Source organism: Chanodichthys erythropterus, chromosome 8 (assembly GCF_024489055.1).
Source record: "Chanodichthys erythropterus isolate Z2021 chromosome 8, ASM2448905v1, whole genome shotgun sequence".
NCBI lineage: Eukaryota > Metazoa > Chordata > Actinopteri > Cypriniformes > Xenocyprididae > Chanodichthys > Chanodichthys erythropterus.
In genome coordinates, this window is record NC_090228.1 from 22,836,842 (window position 1) to 22,858,349 (window position 21,508).

The 21,508-nt window shown below is 40.1% G+C and overlaps 1 protein-coding gene across 1 annotated transcript in view; it reads left to right on the plus strand.

Annotated features, from left to right (window-relative positions):
* LOC137023980 (proton myo-inositol cotransporter) overlaps window positions 1–21,508 on the plus strand; it is a 94,331-nt gene that overhangs the window by 39,616 nt on the left and 33,207 nt on the right. Inside the window, exon 4 of the mRNA XM_067391120.1 lies at window positions 13,107–13,215. Within this exon, the coding sequence (XP_067247221.1) occupies window positions 13,107–13,215 (109 nt within the window). The remainder of the gene's footprint in view (window positions 1–13,106; window positions 13,216–21,508) is intronic.

Sequence of the window (21,508 nt, forward strand, 5' to 3'; positions counted from 1 at the left end):
CGCAATCGAGCAGGTGACGATCAACATGCGCAATCCCAGCAACATGTCCGCCTAACCGCACATTCGTTCCTGTGCATCTCCGAGACAAATTATTGCACCAGGTTCACAATTTCCCCAGTTCCGGCCATCCGGGCATCACAGCCACTCTCCAGCTCCTTCAAAACCAGTTCTGGTGGGAGACCATGCTCGCTGACGTCACCACCTTACTCAATAACTGTACTGTCTATCAAACCACCAAAACGTCACACCAAGCTCCGGCCGGTCTTCTTCAACCACTTCCCATTCCTCAACGCCCCTGGTCCCATATCGCAATTGACTTCATCACCAACCTACCTGAGTCCCAGGGAAACACCACCATCTTCACGGTCATTGGTCGCTTCTCTAAAGCCTGCCATCTCCTGCCACTACCCAAACTTCCCACCGCGTTAGAAACTGCTGAACTCCTGTGCAACGCAGTCTTTCGCTTCTACGGATTACCTGAAGACATAGTATCCGACAGAGGACCCCAATTCACCTCCCGCGTCTGGGCCGCCTTCTTTAAACAACTCAATGTCAACATCAGTCTCACATCTGGATACCATCCTGAATCCAACGGGCAAACGGAACGCATGAACCAGGAACTGACACGGTTCCTATGCACCTACTGTAATCGGAATCAGGCCGACTGGAGTCGTTACTTGATGTGGGCTGAATACGCACAAAATTCACTATGAAAACCTGCCACTGGCATCACACCATTTCAGTGCGTTCTGGGCTTCCAACCTCCGCTCTTCCCATGGTCTGGCCAGCCGTCAGATTTACCCTCAGTCACTGAATGGATGCGTCAAAGTGAGGAGACCTGGGAGTCAGCACACCACCACCTACAGCGGGCTGTGAGATGTCAAGAGCACCAAACCAATCGCCATCGACGACCCAATCCTCGCTACGCTGTTGGGCAATGGGTATGGTTATCCACCAGGGATCTTCGCCTCCAACTTCCATGTCGCAAACTCAGTCCCAGGTTTGTAGGGCCTTTTCAAATTTTAAAACAAATTACTCCTGTGTCATTCCGTCTAGAGTTGCCTGCTAATTATCTCATTTCTCCCACTTTCCATGTGTCGTTGCTGAAACCCTCCGGGGGACCGAGAGAGGATCCTTCGGGAGCCGAAGCCCGCAACCCCCCACCCATGATCATCGAAGGCGAGGAGGCTTATCAAGTTCGAGATCTACTCGACTCTAGGCACCGGGGTGGTAGACTGCAATGGGGGGGGGCTCTGTCATGAATACGGCTCCCGCAGCTCTTCATCCCGGAGAGAGCCGTCACCGGAATACTAGAGTTTTTGCTTCAACATGATGTAAAAATTATCCTGCCTACTCGTTCATATAAAACAATATATTGATTTAGATTTTGTAAGACACTTTTTGTCAAGAAACACAGTATGCGTGGAGGTGTGAATCATTATGAATAATGGGTCATTTACACCTGAGAAGACAAAATAATCGCATAATGAGCTGTAATGACTTGCATAATATTGAGGTTTTTCAGTCAGGTAGGCTGTGAAAAAACCCTCTGTGATCATGTCTCAAGCTCATCATTGTGTATATCAAACATACAGAAAAAAAACAGCAATACTGTGAAATATTATTACAATTTAAAATAATGGTATTCTATGATATACTTTACTTTTCTAGTGTCTGAACAATTATGTTACCTCTATGGCATTTCATATAGCCTTTTAGCTTAAAAGCATGCACATTTGGAGAAATATTGATGGATTCTCATATGTTTGTCAATTTTCTATACAGAGGAGTAATATTTATCGCATATTTATTGTCATCACTATGAATGCTGGATAATGTGTTTTCAATTCATACTTGCAGCCGGAGGGCGTTCTGTGCACATTTAGTCCACAAATTAGGACAGGTCATGTGGCATTCCAGGAACTAACGGCATGTCTTCCAGTGGTCTCTAACCATGGCTTTAACATAAAGATAAACACTTTTCAAGACAATAAATACATGATTGAGATGCTGTATGCGTGTATTGCCTCAGAATTTGCGTCTGAATAACGCTGGCTCCATGGGCATGGCCTCATTAGCGATAATGAGCTGAATCATGGGCGTCTGACATGTCTCTTTTCATACAGATTACATAAACACAGAATATTTGTTTTGATTTGACTTACACGATTTAAAACCTGACATTTCAACGTTTCTTTAGACATCAGATTGGACTTCGTTCAGAGGTAGACAAGAGATCACGCATCATGTTAGTTTTCTTTATTTTTCAAAAAGCACAACATTTTGTTTTTACTCTGAGTGTACACAAACAATGACTGAGTATTTTGAGTCTCATTTACACTGGTAAGAAAAAAAACGAGGTGGTATCGCCGGCGTGACTGCCAACCCGAGGGAGTTAAACTGACAGAGTGTGTCTGCTTCCCGGACATTGCTAGGAAGACTGTTCTAAAGTTTAGGTGCTAAACAGGAAAAGGATCTACCGCCTGCGGTTGATTTTAATATTCTAGGTATTATCAACTGGCCTGAATTCTGAGATCGCAATAGACTATAATGCATGAAGGAACAAGCTCACTCAGGTACTGGGGAGCTAAACCATTTAATGCTTTGTAAGTAATTAGCAAGATTTTAAAATCTATACAATGTTTAATAGGGAGTTAATGCAGTGTTGATAGAACCGGGCAAATATGGTCATACTTCCTGGTTCTAATAAGAACTCTAGCTGCTGTGTTTTGTACAAGCTGTAGTTTATCAAGCGAGCAGGGCAACCACCCAGTAGAGCATTACAGTAATCCAGCCTTGAGGTCATGAACGCATGAACTAACTGTTCCGCATTTGTCATAGAGAGCATATGTTGTAGTTTAGATATATTTTTAAGATGGAAGAATGTGGTTTTACAGATGCTAGAAATGTGGCTTTCAAATGAAAGATTGGTATCAAAGAGCACACCCCAGTTCCTAACTGATGACGAGGACTTGACAGAACAGCCATCAAGTGTTAAACAGTATTCTAGGTTATTATGTGCAGAGGTTTTGTCCAATAGTTAGAATCTCTGTTTTTTCATCCAATCATCCAATTTTTATGTCAGCTATGCATTCCGTTAATTTTTTGAATTGGTAAGTTTCATCAGGGTGCAAAGAAATATAAAGCTGAGTATCATCAGCATAACAGTGAAATGTTACACCATGCTTCCTAATGATATTTCCCAAGGGTAGCATGTACAGAGTGAAAAGCAACGGTCCTATTACTGAGCCTTGTGGAATTCCATTTTGAACTTGTGATGAATTCTATTCAAAAGAATGTTGTGGTTGATAGTGTCAAATGCAGCACTAAGATCCAGTAACACTAGTAGAGAGATACAACCCCGATCTGATAAGAGCAAATTGTTTGTAACTTTTAAGCCGTCCCAGTACTATGGTATAGTCTAAATCCTGACTGGAAATCCTCACAGATACCATTTAATTCTAATAAGGAACATAGTTGTGATGATACTGCCTTTCTAGTATTTTTGACAGAAAAGGTAGAATGAAGATCGGTCTATAAAAGACTAATTCTCTAGGATCAAGTTGTGTTTTTTTTAATAAGAGTTTTGATAATAGCAAACTCAAAAGTTTTCAGTATGTATCCTAGTGACAAAGATGAATTAATGATATTAAGAAGAGGATCTATGACCTCTGGAAGCATCTCTTTCAGTAGCTTAGTCAGCATAGGGTCTTGCATACATGTTGTTGATTTCGATGATTTAACACGTTTAGATAGTTCTTCTTCTCGTATAGCAGTGAATGAATGTAATTTTTCCTCAGGGATACTGCAATGCACTGTCTGAAACGACACTAGTAGACAGTTGCATGGTTATAATTATAACTAGTCTAATATTGTCAATTTTGCAAGTAAAGAAGTTCATAAAGTCATCACTGCTGTGCTGTTTGGAAACACCAGAAGTTGAAGCTTTATTTCTCGTTAAATTAGCCACTGTATCAAATAAATACTTTGGGTTGTGTTTTTCTTCTAAGAGATTTGAAAAATAAGCAGATCTAGCAGTTTTTAAGGCCTTTCTGTACTCAAACATTCTCTCTCTCCATGAAATGCGAAAAACTTCTAGTTTTGTTTCCACCTGCGCTCCATTTTTCTGGCTGCTCTCTTGAGGGCCCGAGTGTTCTCGTTGCACCATGGTGTTGGACTAATTTCTTTAATTTTCTTTAAGTGCAAAGGAGCAACTGATTCTAGTGTGCTGGAAAAGAGAGAGTCACTAGTTTCTGTTGCAACATCGAGTTCTTCTAAGCTATCTGGTATGATAAGGCGATGAAACTGATCAGGAAGATTATTTATGAAGCAATCCTTAGTGGTAGAAGTGATAATTCTATCATAGTTGTGGCAGTTTTGCAACCTTGGCTAAATGTAGTATACACGAGACTAGATAATGATCTGAGATGTCGTCACTCTGCTGTAGAATTTGAATGGCATCAATATTAATTCCATGTGGCAATTTTAGATATTATGACAATATTAGACAATAATAGAAGTATGATTATGACAATAAGTGGGTCCTGACACATGTTGTCTAATAGAGTTTAGAATATCTGTAAATCCCAATCCCAGTGCGTCTTTTTCATTATCTACATGGATATTAAAAAACAACAACAATTAGGACTTTATCTGCAGCCAAAACTAACTCCGATAGAAAATCACCAAATTCTTTGATAAAGTCTGTATGGTGCCCTGGTGGCCTGTATACAGTAGACAGCACAGATGTCAAATGGGATTTGCCACTTACATTACATAACCTTACATGAAGCACCATCCTTACGAATAAATTATATTTGAAAGACTTTTGAGTACTACTGAAGATATTACTATAAATTACAGCAACACCTCCCCCTTTGCCTTTAAGACACAGCTAGTGTCAATCATTTTATAGTTGAGAGCTGGACTCATTTAAAATAATGTAATCCTCTGGTTTTAGCCTGGTTTTTAGCCTGGTTTAGCCTGTTTTTAGCCACAGCACATCTAGATTATTGATAATTTACAATAAGTGCTATATTATCTACTGCTATGGAGAGAAAATGCTATAGAGAGAAAATGCAAGAAGAAGCGTGAGAAAGTGAGACCTCACTCCCGTCTCCTGGGCATGTCTGGAAACCTAGCAACCAGTCATTCAGGGCTCTCTTGGATAACTACCCAGCTGCCAAGGTGCATCTGTGTAGCAGGGTGGCTCAAGCTTAAAGGGTTAGTTCACCCAAAAAAGAAAATTCTGTCATTTATTACTTACCATCATGCCGTTCCACACCCGTAAGACCTTCGTTAATCTTTGGAACACAAATTAAGATATTTTTGTTAAAATCCGATGGTTCAGTGAGGCCTTCATAGGGAGCAATGACATTTCCTCTCTCAAGATCCATAAAGGTACTAAAATCATATTTAAATCAGTTCATCTGAGTACAGTGGTTCAATATTAATATTATAATGCAACAAGAACATTTTTGGTGCGCCAAAAAAAAACAAAATAACGACTTATAAAGTGATGGCCGATTTCACAACAATGCTTCAGGAAGATTCTGAGTGTTTTGAATCAGTGTATCGAATCTGCTGTTTGGAGCGCCAAAGTCACGTGATTTCAGCCGTTAGCAGTTTGACACGCGATCTGAATCATGATTCAGTACACTGATTCATAATGCTCTGAGTCTTCCTGAAGAAGTGTTTTGAAATTGGCCATCACTAAATAAGTCATTATTTTGTTTTGTTTGGCACACCAAAAATATTCTTGTCACTTTATAATATTAATATTGAGCCACTGTACTCACATGAACAGATTTAAATATTTTTTTAGTACCTTTATGGATCTTGAGAGAGGAAATGTCATTGCTCCCTATGAAGGCCTCACGTAGCCATCAGATTTCAACTAAAATATCTTAATTTGTGTTCCAAAGATGAACGAAGGTCTTACGGGTCTGGAACGGCATGAGGGTAAGTAATAAATGACAGAATTTTCATTTTTGGGTGAACTAACCCTTTAACCAAGTCCAGTGATAGAGAGGCTGACGTGGTGATTAAAAACAGTAATGCCTGGCAACCGTTCTACCTGTGGCTCAGTCAGAAGCGCATAAAAGAGATATCAGACTGTCTAATGGCACAGTCATCTTATTGTTTCTTTGTTGCCATGGTGTGTTTGAAAGAAAAGAGCCAACGTTCTTCTCCTGTCCTCCATTGAACTGCCTCATAATAACACACAAGTGGTCAGTTGCGCTGATAGACGCTTGTAGCACAATTAGCATGAGCACATGCTTGATTAGAGACTGATGAATGTAGTTGACTGCCTTTTTGTGGTTCCAAAGTATGACACATCGATCAGCCTGCTGTCTTTGAATTGATTTAGATATCACTGACATTGACATTTTTGTTTTCAATGGAGATCACTTGTTCTCAGGCAACCTTATTGATTATGGGCTTCTTTGTGGAACGCTTGGTCAGCTGGTGACGTTCTAGTGCTGGTGGTCATGGCATTTAATGGTACAAAATATTGTAACATGACTGTAAATTGAGTTATTCTGTCAGTTAGCATAATTACAGAGTAAAACATTTTTTATCCTACATCTTTGGATATCAGATGTGTTTTTACATATGTATTGCTATAAATCCATAAACTTTGTCCATAAATATAATAAATAAAAAAGTTATGTTGTTAGCACTGCCCCTGCCAATGTTTCCAAAAACCTCTACCAAAATGTTTTGCCACATTCATTTTTGAAAGTAAATTGTTTTCTTATATTTATTCTTAATACTAGGCCTTTCAAATTCAAGCTTATTTGATTCATGTAATTCTGAATAAACCAAGCAACACTTTAGTCATAGGTCACCTACACTTTAATAATATTCCTCTTATTATTTCTTTCTATTTTGTAATTTTGATACAATTATTGATTTTATTTTTCATGAAGTAAAACTGTCAGAAGATGAGTGGTTTTGTGTTAAATTGTTATTTTGTGCAATTTTCTCTTTATTATTTTTCTGTGCCAAAATATTTTCTGTTCATTTTATTGCCTTCTGTCATTTAAAGGTCCCATGACATGCTACTTTTTGGATGCTTTTATATAGGCCTAAGTGGTCCCTAGTACTGTATCTGAAGTCCCTTTCCTGAAATTCAGCCTTGGTGCAGAATTTCAGCCACTACAAGCCAGTCCCACAATGAGCTTTCCTCAGGACGTGTCGTTTCTGGGTCTGTAGCTTTAAGTGCTAATGAGGAGGAGAGAGGCCGGGCAAGGTGGAGGGTGGGTGTGGCTTGTGGCCACGGTACCATGCGCTAATGTTGACAATGGATGTATCACAATGGCTTGTAGACACGCAATCGTTCAAGCTTTTCAGTTTGACCCAGAATCTGATCCGGATGGAGAAGCACCGAATGTTGCAACTCAGCGACTACAGCAGGATGACTCCAAATGGTTAGTTTAAAACATTGTGTCTGGATACGGTACTGTAGTTGGTTTATGTATGCTGTTAGTTATTAGGGACTTTAAGCAGCAGCTGCTGATACAACGGCAACGGCATTCTGGCGTTCCATTGCGCATGCGCAAATTTAACTGCTAACGTTACTTCTTGACGTTCTACTGTAACCGTCTACTACGGCAGGGTAGCCGATTTGCCGTAGGCGATAATACGTGACAGACTAGATAAGTAACTGTTATGCTCTATAGTTATGTGGTATTTTAGTTGTATCTGTATGTCATTTAATGCCAACAGCAACCATTCTCTTGCTTTTATTTACATGTAATGTATTGTTTACTATGTCAAATGATTAAATGATCCACGCCATCCTCTTTGTTGTTGCTTAGTGATTTTTGCATTCTTTAGCTACGGCAGTTGACAGTTTACTTCCGGTCGTCGTTGCCGTTCCATCAACAGCTGTTGCTTAAAGTCCCTATCATGTAGCTAATGCTAGCCTACATCGTTGGCTCTTCATGTTGCTCTGATTTGCTATCGTATATATATTATATATATATAATTATCAGCTATAGACACTAACCAGCGCAACTAAATTAGTCAGACCTCTGCCATTATTACAAATACCTTTTCGGATAGGTGCCGTTGTGGAAAATGTGCTACCATGCCAACATCATTTATTTGTTTACATATTTTATATTTCATAAATCTTAAAAGTTTTTACAATCTTATTACAATTACATCAAGCTCTGCAATCTGGAAATGTGGATTTCACGTGGGCCAACAGCAGAACGGTTATCCAAACAACAAAGAACTTGCGTTACAGTATGTGTATTCACACACACTTGATGCTGTCTACCTTTACATTAGCGACAGTAACTGGGCTGTATTGGCCCACGTTGAGGAAACAGTCGTCGGTGAAATGTGTGGCGCAGACATACAAAACTATGGAATGTTCTATTGGTGCATTACCAGCGAAAATAAAATTAACCCACTGTATCTTCATTGGCTCGGATGAAGGAACTAAAAAAATACTAAGGTGTTCATTTGTACATCCAAAAACTGAGCAACTGCCATGCTTTGCTCGTTTACAAGGCATGATGTCTCTCGAGGAAAAAAAATATATATATATATTGTGCTCGAATCTCACTGTAGTACAGGGGTCCCCAAACCTGTTCCTGGAGGGCCGGTGTCCTGCAGAGTTTAGCTCCAACTTGCATCAGCACGCCTTCCTGGAAGTTTCTAGTATGCTTAGTAGGACCTTAATTAGCTGCTTCAGGTGTGTATGATTAGGGTTGAAGCTAAACTCCGCAGAGACACCGGCCCTTCAGGAGCAGGAATGGTGACCCTTGCTGTAGTAGCTCATTTTCTCATGGGCGGGCAAAGCAGAGAAAGGGGACGTAACCTTTCCCCTTATGACGACATATAGGGAAGATTCCAGATTGGGCCGTCTGAGCTTTCATTTTCTCAATTTACCCAGGGCTCGGTTTACATCCATCGCCTTTTCTAGCCCCTGGGGGACCATATGCAGGCTAGGGGAACTCATATTAATGTTAAAAAACCTCATAAAGTAAAATTTTCATGCCATGGGACCTTTAAAGTATAAATCTTGTGGGCTACAAGTAGCACTGTTACTGTTATAGTAACACTGTTAATATTATATATATATATATATATATATATATATATATATATATATAATAGTAAAATTAAGAACTTTTGACTAAAATGTAATGTTGCAGTTTTCTACTGATCATATTTTGCTTGTGATATCTTGGTAACTGTAACGTTCAGGCTGAGGAAGAAGACAATGCGAAAGTAGCTGAACTGATATATATATAATATGAGTGAACTTAATGAATAAAACAAGGATCTAGGTATGTGAAATCAATGAAAAATGAGTAACCATGACAACGAATCAAAACACTTAAACTAAGCTGTGTTCGAAATATCCCCCTATACCCTCATTCACTATTCCCTACATTAGTCCACTAATATAGTCCATTTGAAGGAGTGAATGAATACGAGTGAGCGAATTCGTACACTGAGTGCGCCGGAAGGCCTGCCACTTTTGCATAGGTTGTGCTTGCTGTTTAATAATCATTTGAAACTTAGCAAACTGGCAGCTCCATAATGAAAACATTTTTCTTGAACTCTGCTGTGGAAACTATGTACAACCCTTAATTAAACAATTTAATAATCAATTAAAAAGGAATTTATACCTGTATGATATTACACTGTAGCCACAATGGACCAGTGGTTTCGAAACAGGATGGATTGAAGATTCAACTGTGGGCGCCATCTTCTGGTGAGACACAGGAATTAATTCGGCATGACCCTCACAGTGTATTATGAGTAATATCTACATCAGTAGAGTGTGCATCAGTTGTATGCTCGTTATTGCGGTGTATTGTGGGATTGAATGAGTCCACTCAATAACACCCACTGTGGCTTCGGACACCACTACAAATGACTGTCCCCTCAAATAGTGCCCTAACTCAGTGTTATGAAATGCTATAAAACCATTTTGTGTTTACTGAGTTTCTCTTCACAGTAAAGAGATCATGTAACAGATATTGATGTGTAAAATGACTTCCACTTAAAGAAGCTCTGCCACACTATTCAAGAGTGCACACTCTAATTGCTTTCAGAGGCATTTAAGAAAAAAGGTGTTTTTCTAGGCTAGTGTCATTGCAGTTGAACATAATTGGGGATTCCATGATGTTGAGGATCAAAAGGGAAAGAATTACCCTCTCCTTTAAAAAGAAAAAATGGTTCAAGAACACAAGCCACACACAACCTAAAGTAGGCCCTTCAGCAGCCACTATACTTCTAACATTTCACTGCTTCAGCTAATGTCTCACCCTTTGATATTAGCAAAGAGTAAAGCTAACTGGCCGAGTGGTTTCCATGGAGATGAAGAGGGTATCTTTGTTAGGGTGACAGCAAATTTAAGGGTGTAAAGTATGTACAGAGAAAAATTCAAGTGCTCGTTTGCAACCCTTCTTCAAATAAGCTATATTGGATTGGAATACTGGCATACTGCTTACTGGATACTGCACAGTATTCACTTTAAAACATAACTTTAATAATAAAATAAAGGGTTTTTATATCTTCTTCATGTGCCTTTTCTGCCATGATATCCAGTGCCTGGTTCTGCATTTGGGGGGTAGTTAGAACTCTACCTCATGGTTTGCTTGTTGGGTGAGGGGCATTGTGGATTATTTTTAATTGTGTATCTGATATACACAAATAATTGTGTATCTGATCTGTCTCAGGAACTACATTTATCATTTAATGTCACAACACTATGTTTGCTGATTGGTTTGAACTCTCCAGTGCTAACAAGCTGTCGACTTGTTTTATCTAGAGACCAGAATATCACAGAGAATTGGGACTGGACTGCTTTGACTTGGCCAATGAGAAACCACCAAAAAGCACTAGCAACCACTATAGCAATGCCCTTACATCAATACAGTGTAAATTATAGGGAGAAATATGTCTGACTGACAGTTGTACTTTAAAACATATATTTAAGGAAAACAAGTTGTCCTTCACATAATCTTAGACAGAATGCAGGTGTGTTGTATAACTTCCATGATGACCTTTGTTGCTTCCTGAGTTACCAGGTTTTGCCAGTTTTGTTTGGAAGTAAAGATTGCATGTCTGAGTGGATGAAGTTAGCATCTCATTAAAAGCGCTGTTCCTCTCTACAGTCGTATTGCAAGTGGTTCATGAATTTGAGTTTGGGGCGGTAATCAAATAAGCATCTCTAGATGCTGTCTCTGGAGAATATCCAGTCATCACTCGGCATGAGAACCTGCATGCTTCCTCTGACAATCAGACTAACACAGGACAATTTCACTCCCAATAGGGGTTTATGTGTGAAAGTGTATAGAAATAATACACCCAAAAATGAAATTTCTGTCATAAATTTGTCTACTCATATCATTTCTAAACCCCTATGCCAGTGGTCGCAATAGGCGGTCCGTGGGCCAAAACTGGCCTGGCGTGCCTGCAGCCAGATTATTTTAAGAGTGGCTGGTTCTGAAATAGATCTTTATCTAGTGGTGCCGTCTAATATTTTCAACATGTCTACACCAGACACGCCGCAACAGCTAAAAGCTGTATACACTAAACACGACAAACCAACCATTGCAAAGAACTTGGACTATGTCAAAAACAGAACAGGGAATCCATTTACTGTCGGGAATGTGTTGTCACGCCGCATCCAGTGTAAAGAATCATTATAATGGGTTCTATTATCTTTTGTAGCGTCGCACCATGCCGCTCACATCTGGTGTCGGTGTTATTTTCTTTGAAAACAGCAACGACTTTGTTGCAGATAAGACACACCGGCTTTGCATTCACAAAACTAGATGAACGCATAGTTGTCTTTCCATTCTTCTTTGCATGCCCTATTTTCGCTGTCAACTTTCCTCTTTAGACTCTTTGATAGTGCCATTTTATAGTTTTATAGTGTACATCCAGCACGCAAACAATAAAAAAAAATGCAGTTTAGTGTGTGAGGATGCCAAGGAATAATTGTAAGTGTAAAAGTAGGCTACGTCAAATAATTATTACATTAAGTTAGGCTCCATTGTGTAACAAGCAAATTAAAATGTTACACATTTGTTATTCACAATATGGAAAGAGGAAATAAAACATAGTCCGTTAAGAGCATGACTCACACATGCCATTAATGGGCTTATCCATGCTATTTTTATTCATTCCGCATCTTAAACATATGTGTGTTTTAGCAAGGCATCTGTGTTGCAAGTTGGTGAATGAAGATACTTGCCAGGTTACACAGGTGGCACTACCCTGCTTTATTAATTTATCCAGTGTAAAACCCAGAAACCACCAAACAAATGTGGCTTTTTGTTAATGACTGTCCTACTACAGGATTTAACACAGAATAACAGCTCAATACCAGTTACAAAAGACACTGTAACATTTTTTTTTTTTACAGGCAGTTCTAGTTGCATTTTTCAGTTAATTTCTTAAATTATCCTTTGACTATGTTCTCGCCCACCATCTAATGGCGAATTTTTTTTGGCCCGATGCTAAACTTAATTGCCGACCCCTGCCCTATGCCTTTATTTTTTTCTTTCTCTATATCTCAGTACTTGTGATTTTTTTCTGTTTTAAGGTCTTTGCTACTCTTATTAAATGTTTGAAATCAATTTAATAAACATCTTTGTCTTGGAATGAAAAAATTGGAATGTCCAAACGATACACTTGAATTTCATGAATTTAATAATAAACCTTAAAATATTCCATACGTTTTCTAAATGTAATATAAAATGTAAGTGTTTGAGCGCAGTTTACAGCCAAAGATGCACATCAGTGTTAGTAAATGTAGCAAACTACCACTGGTAGTACCAATGGTAGGAAACTACCATTTCTCAGTTTTGCTTCTTTCTGGTGCAGTTCATATGTTTTGGAGTGTAAAAAAGAGCTTTAATTTAATCTATAAATTTAATACCATCCATTCACAAATCTACTATGAATCCATTTTAGCTCTCAAATCTCATTTAATCAATTTAATGGCTGTCAGTGTAAATGAGGCGTTAACAGGGAAAGAGGTATTTTCTCGTAATAGGTGAGTCATTCTTGTTGTTGATGCAGGTCTACATGTTGACGTAAATATGTATTTATATTTGTGCTTCCAGAGGGCCCAGTGATCTGGCGCATGGTGACCTACCCCCCGGCTCGCCGTGCTCTCATTGTGGGTTGTGGACTCCAGATGTTCCAGCAGCTTTCTGGCATCAACACGGTCATGTAAGACTCCTTCTCAATTCTTAGCTCAATTCTCAGGTATTCTTTGAATCTCAACTCTAATCAATAAGCACCAACTGAAGTACTATTGTCAAGTCTGTTTTTTGTTTTTTTTTAGAGGCCATTTTGTATAGTTTTTTAGCATTTCACTTGTAAAACAAGTAATAATGCCAATCAAGGTTTCTTGGATGTTTCAAAACATATATTTAGCTGCCTTGCTGTCTACATAGGCAACTACCTTGTAAGGAATCATCTTATTATTTAAATTGAATAAATTGAATTTAAAGTGATTGATGTGGAACACATTTGCTACACTGTGACAGACCCTCACGATTAAATACTGTAAATAATTTTTGGTACTGTGCCTTTAAAACTTTTATATGTAAATAATTCATCAAAGCGGGTCAAGCTGCTGAAAAGATGTATATTTAAACATGGTTGGCCATTTGTTAATATGTTGTGATGTCATAATCATAAAGATTTTGGAATGTAATTTTGCAGTTTAGTTTCAATAATTGGTATAATTTCAATAACAGTATGTCTACAAAGTACAATTTTCAAAACAACAAAAAATATAACTTAATTTAAATATGTCCCCTTGAAAAATGCCACACATAGATGTTATTTTATGTAGGACAGACTGTTTCATAACTGATTCAAAGTTCAGAAGTTGTTTATTCACATTTACAGATGCGACTATGCCTTTAATTCTCATTTTAGCTGCATTTCAATGGATGCCTTTCTAACGTGTGATTTCCTCTTCGTGATCTCTTGTCTTTTTCGCTCCTTATGCACTGACTATTTTTCAAGCATCGTAAACAATCTCGGAATGTGTGCTGTTGCTAAGCAACCCCTCATGGCAAAATGAGAAGTGTTTATGGGAGGAAGAGGGGAAAATTATGTGACTGGGTGTTTACTTCTCAGCTGTCATTTTGGAAGATGACAGGTCATGACAGATGGATCCTAAAATGACATTCTCGATCAATCAAACACCTTCATTCTTATCCTTCTGTCGCTGTCAATCACTCTGTCCAAAGCAGGTTTAGATAGACAGTATAGCAGTTAAAACTGTCAGGTACACTCACACACACATATACATGAAGTAGTATTTGTATGGTTTAACCTGATGTGCTATTTTGTATTTACCCATAATCCCCTACTCCTCAATCGTACTTGCACTGTCAGATGTCAATCCTTTGTACACAGGAAGTCTTGTTCTGGGATGTGTTATCTGTCAAGCTTAACCTCTGCAAGTAGTATTTGTCAATACCTCTCATGGTGCAAATGTCTTGGGGGACCTCTGCCGATTTTATGTTAGACAGAAAAAAATTGATTTGGTTCAGACAAGCATGCAGCCAAATCTTGCACCGTTATATGTTACTATTGACTCCCAAGGGAGAGAGACACTTTTTGCCTTCATAAAACCATCATTACAGCATTTACCAGCAGAACCCCACTGTCTTATTATCTATATTGTTATTGTTATCTATATTGTTAACTAAAACTATTAAAATAATTTTCGTTAATTGAAAAAAAGTTTAAATAAAATAAAGTTTAAATATTGGATGAAAAAACATAAACTTAAAGGCACAATATGTACGATTTTTGGATTCAAAAACCACTTGAACAGTGTTATATATTTTATTGACTTGTGTACTTACATTATCACAGATGTTTCCAAGAATGTTTGAATCCAGAGAAATAAATAACTTTAACAAGGACATGGACCGTGAATCAGTGACATCATACCTGCATTACCCTCGATTTTTCAGAAACAATATATCAATATATTATATATTAAATATATATATATATATATATATATATATATAAGATATATACAATGTTTTAATAGACAAGGGAACAACTGTTTGGTTACATTTATAGACAGAAAACTAATCATTGTTATATAGCTCAACACGTTTAGTCTCGTTCCGCTCCCACAGCACTCGGCCCTGCTCTGCTTCATACTACAGTAACATTAATAATCTCATCCATGAACATGATTTCTGTGTCGTCCCGAGTCTTTCCACTGGCTGAAGATGACATCTCCCATGATTCCGCGCTCAGTCTTGGCGTCATCAAACTACGCCTTTGTTTTGAATAGGTGACCTCTTGCAGTGAAAAAATTACATATTGTGCTTTAAAATAAAATAAAACATGTTTAAGGACCAAATTCACTAATACAATCAATAAAGCTAAATAAAAATAACATAAATATAAAAAATGAAAAAAGCATAAAACAAATTACATGAAATACATTAAATAAAAATCTAAAAATTAAACTATTTATACGTGTGTGTTTGTGTGTATATATTATATATATATATATATATATATATATATATATATATATATATATATATATATATATATATATATATATATATATATATATATATATATAAGGGCTGTCAATCGATTACAATTTTTAATCTAATTAATTACATACTCTGTGATTAATTAATCTAAATTAATCGCATACATAATTTTTGCTGTGAAATTATTAAATAGTTTAATTCGTCTTCGGTGGTGACAGACATGGTCATCCACACAAACAGTAAAAAGTGCCCTACCCACGTGATTTGCAAGCCAGATACTGACAATAATGTACCCGTTGTTACAGATCCCGTGTTCCCCTGGACTCCATTTCCCAATATCCTCCTGTTCTCCACACCTGCACCCACTTCCTCGTCATCTCCCCATCTTCATGGATCACCTGCACCTGGACTCTCTCATTAGCACACCCTTTATAATGCACTCACTCCCTGCACTCCTGGTCTGTCCTGAATGTTAATCTTAGATGTGTGTACGTATTATTTCTCTTACGTGTATATTAAAGACTCGTGATTGTGGATATCCGTGTACTGCCTCATCCATACGCTAGCACGCGTAACAGAAGGACAGACCAAAACCGCTGGACATCCACATCATCAAGATGGGTCTTCTCTTAGTTCTTGTACCCCCAACGGTTCGCAAGGCAGAGGCTCCAACTCTTCTTCAACCTCCTACTTCAGTAGCAGAAAAGCTCATCGGGCTCTTCCAGATTGGACGTTCACTGGAGAGGTATGTGGAGGAGTTCGTAGAGCTAGCTTTTCTGACTAACTGGTCTGATGCACGTTTAATCACCCTGTTTCTGGATGGACTGGACGAGAACACTATCCGTTTTTATGAACCTGAAGATTATTTTTCCCTGAACGAAACCATTAATCTAATATTATATTTAAACGGATCTAGTTTCTATTGTGATGAGGTTCAGGATATGTGTTCATCTCGTCCAGTCTCTCCTGAAACACGGGTGGCCAGGCCAGTTGGTCAGCCTGCGTCTCCCTCCGCATATCCCTCCAGTGAACTGATTTCCTGGTCAACGCTGGACCCACACTCCTCAATTGGGTCCAGAAAGCAGCGGAGGAGGAAGCAGCCCGCTCCAGTCTCTCCAGAGCCCGCTCCAGTCTCTCCAGAGCCCGCTCCAGTCTCTCCAGAGCCCGCTCCAGTATCTCCAGAGCCCGCTCCAGTATCTCCAGAGCCCGCTCCAGTATCTCCAGAGCCCGCTCCAGTATCTCCAGAGCCCGCTCCTGTATCTCCAGAGCCCGCTCCAACCCTGTGCGAGCCGCCAGATCTGGACTGGCTTATTGACTTTTTTAACGAGCCCTCAGCTCCAGCCGCCGCCTACGAGCCCTCAGCTCCACCTGCCGCCGACGAGCCAGCCGCTCCAGCCGCCGACGAGCCAGCCGCCGCCGAGCCAGCCGCTCCAGCCGCCGACGAGCCAGCCGCCGCCGAGCCAGCCGCTCCAGCCGCCGCCGCCGAGCCAGCCGCTCCAGCCGCCGCCGCCGAGCCAGCCGCTCCAGCCGCCGCCGCCGAGCCAGCCGCTCCAGCCGCCGCCGCCGCCGAGCCAGCCGCTCCAGCCGCCGCCGCCGAGCCAGCCGCTCCAGCCGCCGCCGCCGAGCCAACTGCTCCTATGAACTGTGTTATTGAAGTCTCCAGCCCTAAGACTGTTTTCCCTCCCTGCCTCCCTCTCCCGCCTCCTCCCATTTATGTTTACACTGAACCTTCACCTCAAGCCCCCTCGCCCAGATCTCCACGCCTCAAAGTCTACGGCCCCTGACCCTCCATGGCTGCCTTCGGCCCCTGACCCTCCATGGCTGCCCTCGGCCCCTGACCCTCCATGGCTGCCCTCGGCCCCTGACCCTCCATGGCTGCCCTCGGCCCCTGACCCGCCATGGCTGCCCTCGGCCCCTGACCCGCCATGGCTGCCCACGGCCCCTGACCCGCCATGGCTGCCCACGGCCCCTGACCCGCCATGGCTGCCCACGGCTCCTGACCCGCCATGGCTGCCCACGGCTCCTGACCCGCCATGGCTGCCCACGGCTCCTGACCCGCCATGGCTGCCCACGGCTCCTGACCCGCCATGGCTGCCCACGGCTCCTGACCCGCCATGGCTGCCCACGGCTCCTGACCCGCCATGGCTGCCCACGGCTCCTGACCCGCCATGGCTGCCCACGGCTCCTGACCCGCCATGGCTGCCCACGGCTCCTGACCCGCCATGGCTGCCCACGGCTCCTGACCCGCCATGGCTGCCCACGGCTCCTGACCCGCCATGGCTGCCCACGGCTCCTGACCCGCCATGGCTGCCCACGGCTCCTGACCCGCCATGGCTGCCCACGGCTCCTGACCCGCCATGGCTGCCCACGGCTCCTGACCCGCCATGGCTGCCCACGGCTCCTGACCCGCCATGGCTGCCCACGGCTCCTGACCCGCCATGGCTGCCCACGGCTCCTGACCCGCCATGGCTTTTGAGCCTGCCCTGGAGACCTCCACTCCAGTCTACTCCTCCCCCTGCTCCGGTTTGAGGTCTCCAGGGCGTCCGCCCTACCGGGAGGGGGAGGTACTGTTACAGATCCCGTGTTCCCCTGGACTCCATTTCCCAATATCCTCCTGTTCTCCACACCTGCACCCACTTCCTCGTCATCTCCCCATCTTCACGGATCACCTGCACCTGGACTCTCTCATTAGCACACCCTTTATAATGCACTCACTCCCTGCACTCCTGGTCTGTCCTGAATGTTAATCTTAGATGTGTGTACGTATTATTTCTCTTACGTGTATATTAAAGACTCGTGATTGTGGATATCCGTGTACTGCCTCATCCATACGCTAGCACACGTAACACCCGTCACTCTCACTGTAATTCTTTCTTGCCCTCTTTGAAAAAGAAAAAAAAGTAGTGATTTTATAGCTTTGTGAGAGAAGATGCTTTTTTGCTAAACCTGAAAAGTATTAAAAAGTAGCATTTAGAAGTTATATTAACTAATAATATAATTTTCTACCATATACAATTGAAAGCACCTAGCTAACAACAACTTGCTTTGTTCTGGTTTCACCTCACTCCATTCTAAACTAACTGATTTTATAGGTAGGCCTAATTTACTACACATTGTCATTTAAATAACCTGAAAATACTGTGTATTATTAAGGCTAATTTTACTAACCACTCTTGCTAAATGAGGTAAGCACACTTATGTTCTCATTTCAGAGTTGTTCGAGTAAATGATTCATTATAGACCGTGTGGACAGATCCATAGACATCATAAGTTGTTGTCATGATTCATTCAAATGAATCTGTTCAAATGAGTCATTAGGTTGCGAATTGGACATTAGCGGACGTTGATTTAGATTATTATGTGTGAGGTAGAGAGAGTGCAAAGACGGTGCTTACTTTGAAGACAAAGAGAGCTCGTGCGCACGAGGGAGGAGCTCTGCTCGTTCTGTCCGTCACGTCAGTGCAGCAGTCTTCTGGTGGCTAGAACGGCTCCAGGTTCGAAGGTCATTACGGAATGGAGTAATCTGCGTTATTTTTTTTAACGTGTTATTATTTCTCAGATTAATTAATCGAAATTAACGCGTTATTTTGACAGTCCTAAAATATATATATATATATATAATTTTATATATAAACTGAGACACACATAGCATTTGATCACTGCATTTACAGAAATCATTTCACTTTTAAGAAGTGTTTTGTCAGCATTGTATATCTAATAAGCTCCTGACAAACAAATTATCTCAGTGAGTCATTTAACCCTGTATTACTGTCTCTGGAAAGCGTTTGTCTTTCAAACATGGCTCTATCACTCTCTCTCCTGTCCACATCTAACTGGTGTGTGTTGAGTGCAAAAAAGAGAATGTAATTTGCTAATTTATTTAGCAATTTTTACCCTTTTAAATTTTAAATTTAACTAAAACTATAAGGACACAAAAAAATGAGCGTCACGTCATTGACCCATATATATATATATATATTAGGGCTGTCAATCGATTTAAAATTTTAATCTAATTAATTACATACTCTGGAAAGCTTTTGTCTTTCAAACATGTCTCTATCACTCTCTCTCCTGTCCACATATAACTGGTGTGTGGTGAGTGCTCTGGCGTCATTGTACTGTGACTGCCGTCGCATCATCCAAGTGGATGCTGCACATTGGTAGTGACTGACGAGAAACCCCTGATATGATTGTAAAGTGCTTTGGGTGTACAGTAGTACATAAGAAAGCGCTATATAAATGCCTCAATTTTTCATTAATTCATAAAATGTGCAAATTCACAATTTTATATTTACATGCAATGTAGTGATTCCACAACTTTTGTTTCAGCTGAACCTCTTTGTCCTAATATATTTACTTAAACTATGCCCTTATATGTTAAGTTAATAAGTTAGATCAATAATAAAATTTAGCCAATAATAAATAATAATTAAAAGTTTGCGGTTTTCTGATGTCAGTTTATGGTCACATGACAGGTAAACGATTAAAAAAAATGTTTAGTTTTATTTTGGTTGTTTTTATTTTAAAATTATTTATTGACAAATATTATTTACTATTTATTAATTATGATTTAATTACTTAATAGCTTTTCATTAAACTCTCAAACTCCTGCAGTTCTTTCACAAATCTCAGTCTGGGAAACTCTGATATAATGTAATATTTAGTGAACTTAAAGTTGTTGATAACAAAGAATGGAATATATTTTCTTTCTATTTGTATTTTATATTAATATGGTACAAAATTTTCCTATTCAAATCAATGTGATAAACATGGCAGGTCAAAAGTAACCTAAAAAGTAATCAAAGTAGTCAGAATACATTACCTAAAATAAGTAATCTAGATTACATTACTAACTGCAATTACTTAATTAATGATAAGCAGCCCCTCCTGAAGGACAAGACCACAGTGTAGGCTGAAGCACTGGCCATGCTGCCGGTATAATTAGCTTGTGCTAATGCTTCCTTCCAATCAGACATTGAACAAGTCTGCTTTCCAGCAAACACTCCACTCCCTAGCCATTATTCACATGCCTTAATTGATAATGTATGTATTTTTTAGCATAAAACATTGTTGTTACTTGCTAATACCAGAGTGCTACCATTTAAACAAATCTCAAGGGTTGTAGAGGAAGCATTCTTGCTGATGTTAGGTAGTTGTTGATTTCTGAGATGGCACCCTGTATGTGCATGTGTGTGTAGCAACTGAGCCTCATCTGTGCCTGCATAAAATGATTAGATTAATTCCTGCTGCTGAAACAGGCAGAACAATCTGGAATCTCTGTGTTTTAATAAAGATGGATGTTCATTATAAACACTCATGGTCATCAGCAATACAGATTGGTTCAAGTGATACATTGTTGGCCTGTTTTTGTTCTTGCTGGCATGGTGTGACTTGTTCCTTGGGTTTGTGACAGTGCTGGCACCATTGGCGCTCTGTGTTTTTGATACGTATGGAGCTGTGCATGATTCATACTTACCAGCTGTGAACCTCCCACAGTGTGTTCACTGACCAGACAAACAAAAAATTGCAAGAGCTTTTTGAAAGTGGCAAGCTCCGATCTGGAGTGTGTTACCCAGCTATGGTTGAAAGATCCATCATTACCAACAGCTCAACTACCGCGATACCACCGCGGTTTTTTTTCTTACCAGTGTGAAAGAGACTCAAAATACTCTGTCAATGTTGCACATAAAATTAAGAGTTATACACCATTTTAATCTGTGGATATCTTTTTTTATTTGTGTACACTCAGAGTAAAAACAAAATGTTGTGCTTTTTGCAAAATAAAGAAAACTAACATGATGTGTGATCTCTCGTCTCCCTCTGAACGAAGTCCAATCTGATAGTTCTCAGAAAATGAACTGTAACTTAGTGAATACTAATCACAAAAAAAGACTTATGTCTAAAAAAAACGTTGAAATGTCAGGTTTTAAATCGTGTAAGTCAAATCGAAAACAAATATTCTCTGTTTATGTAAA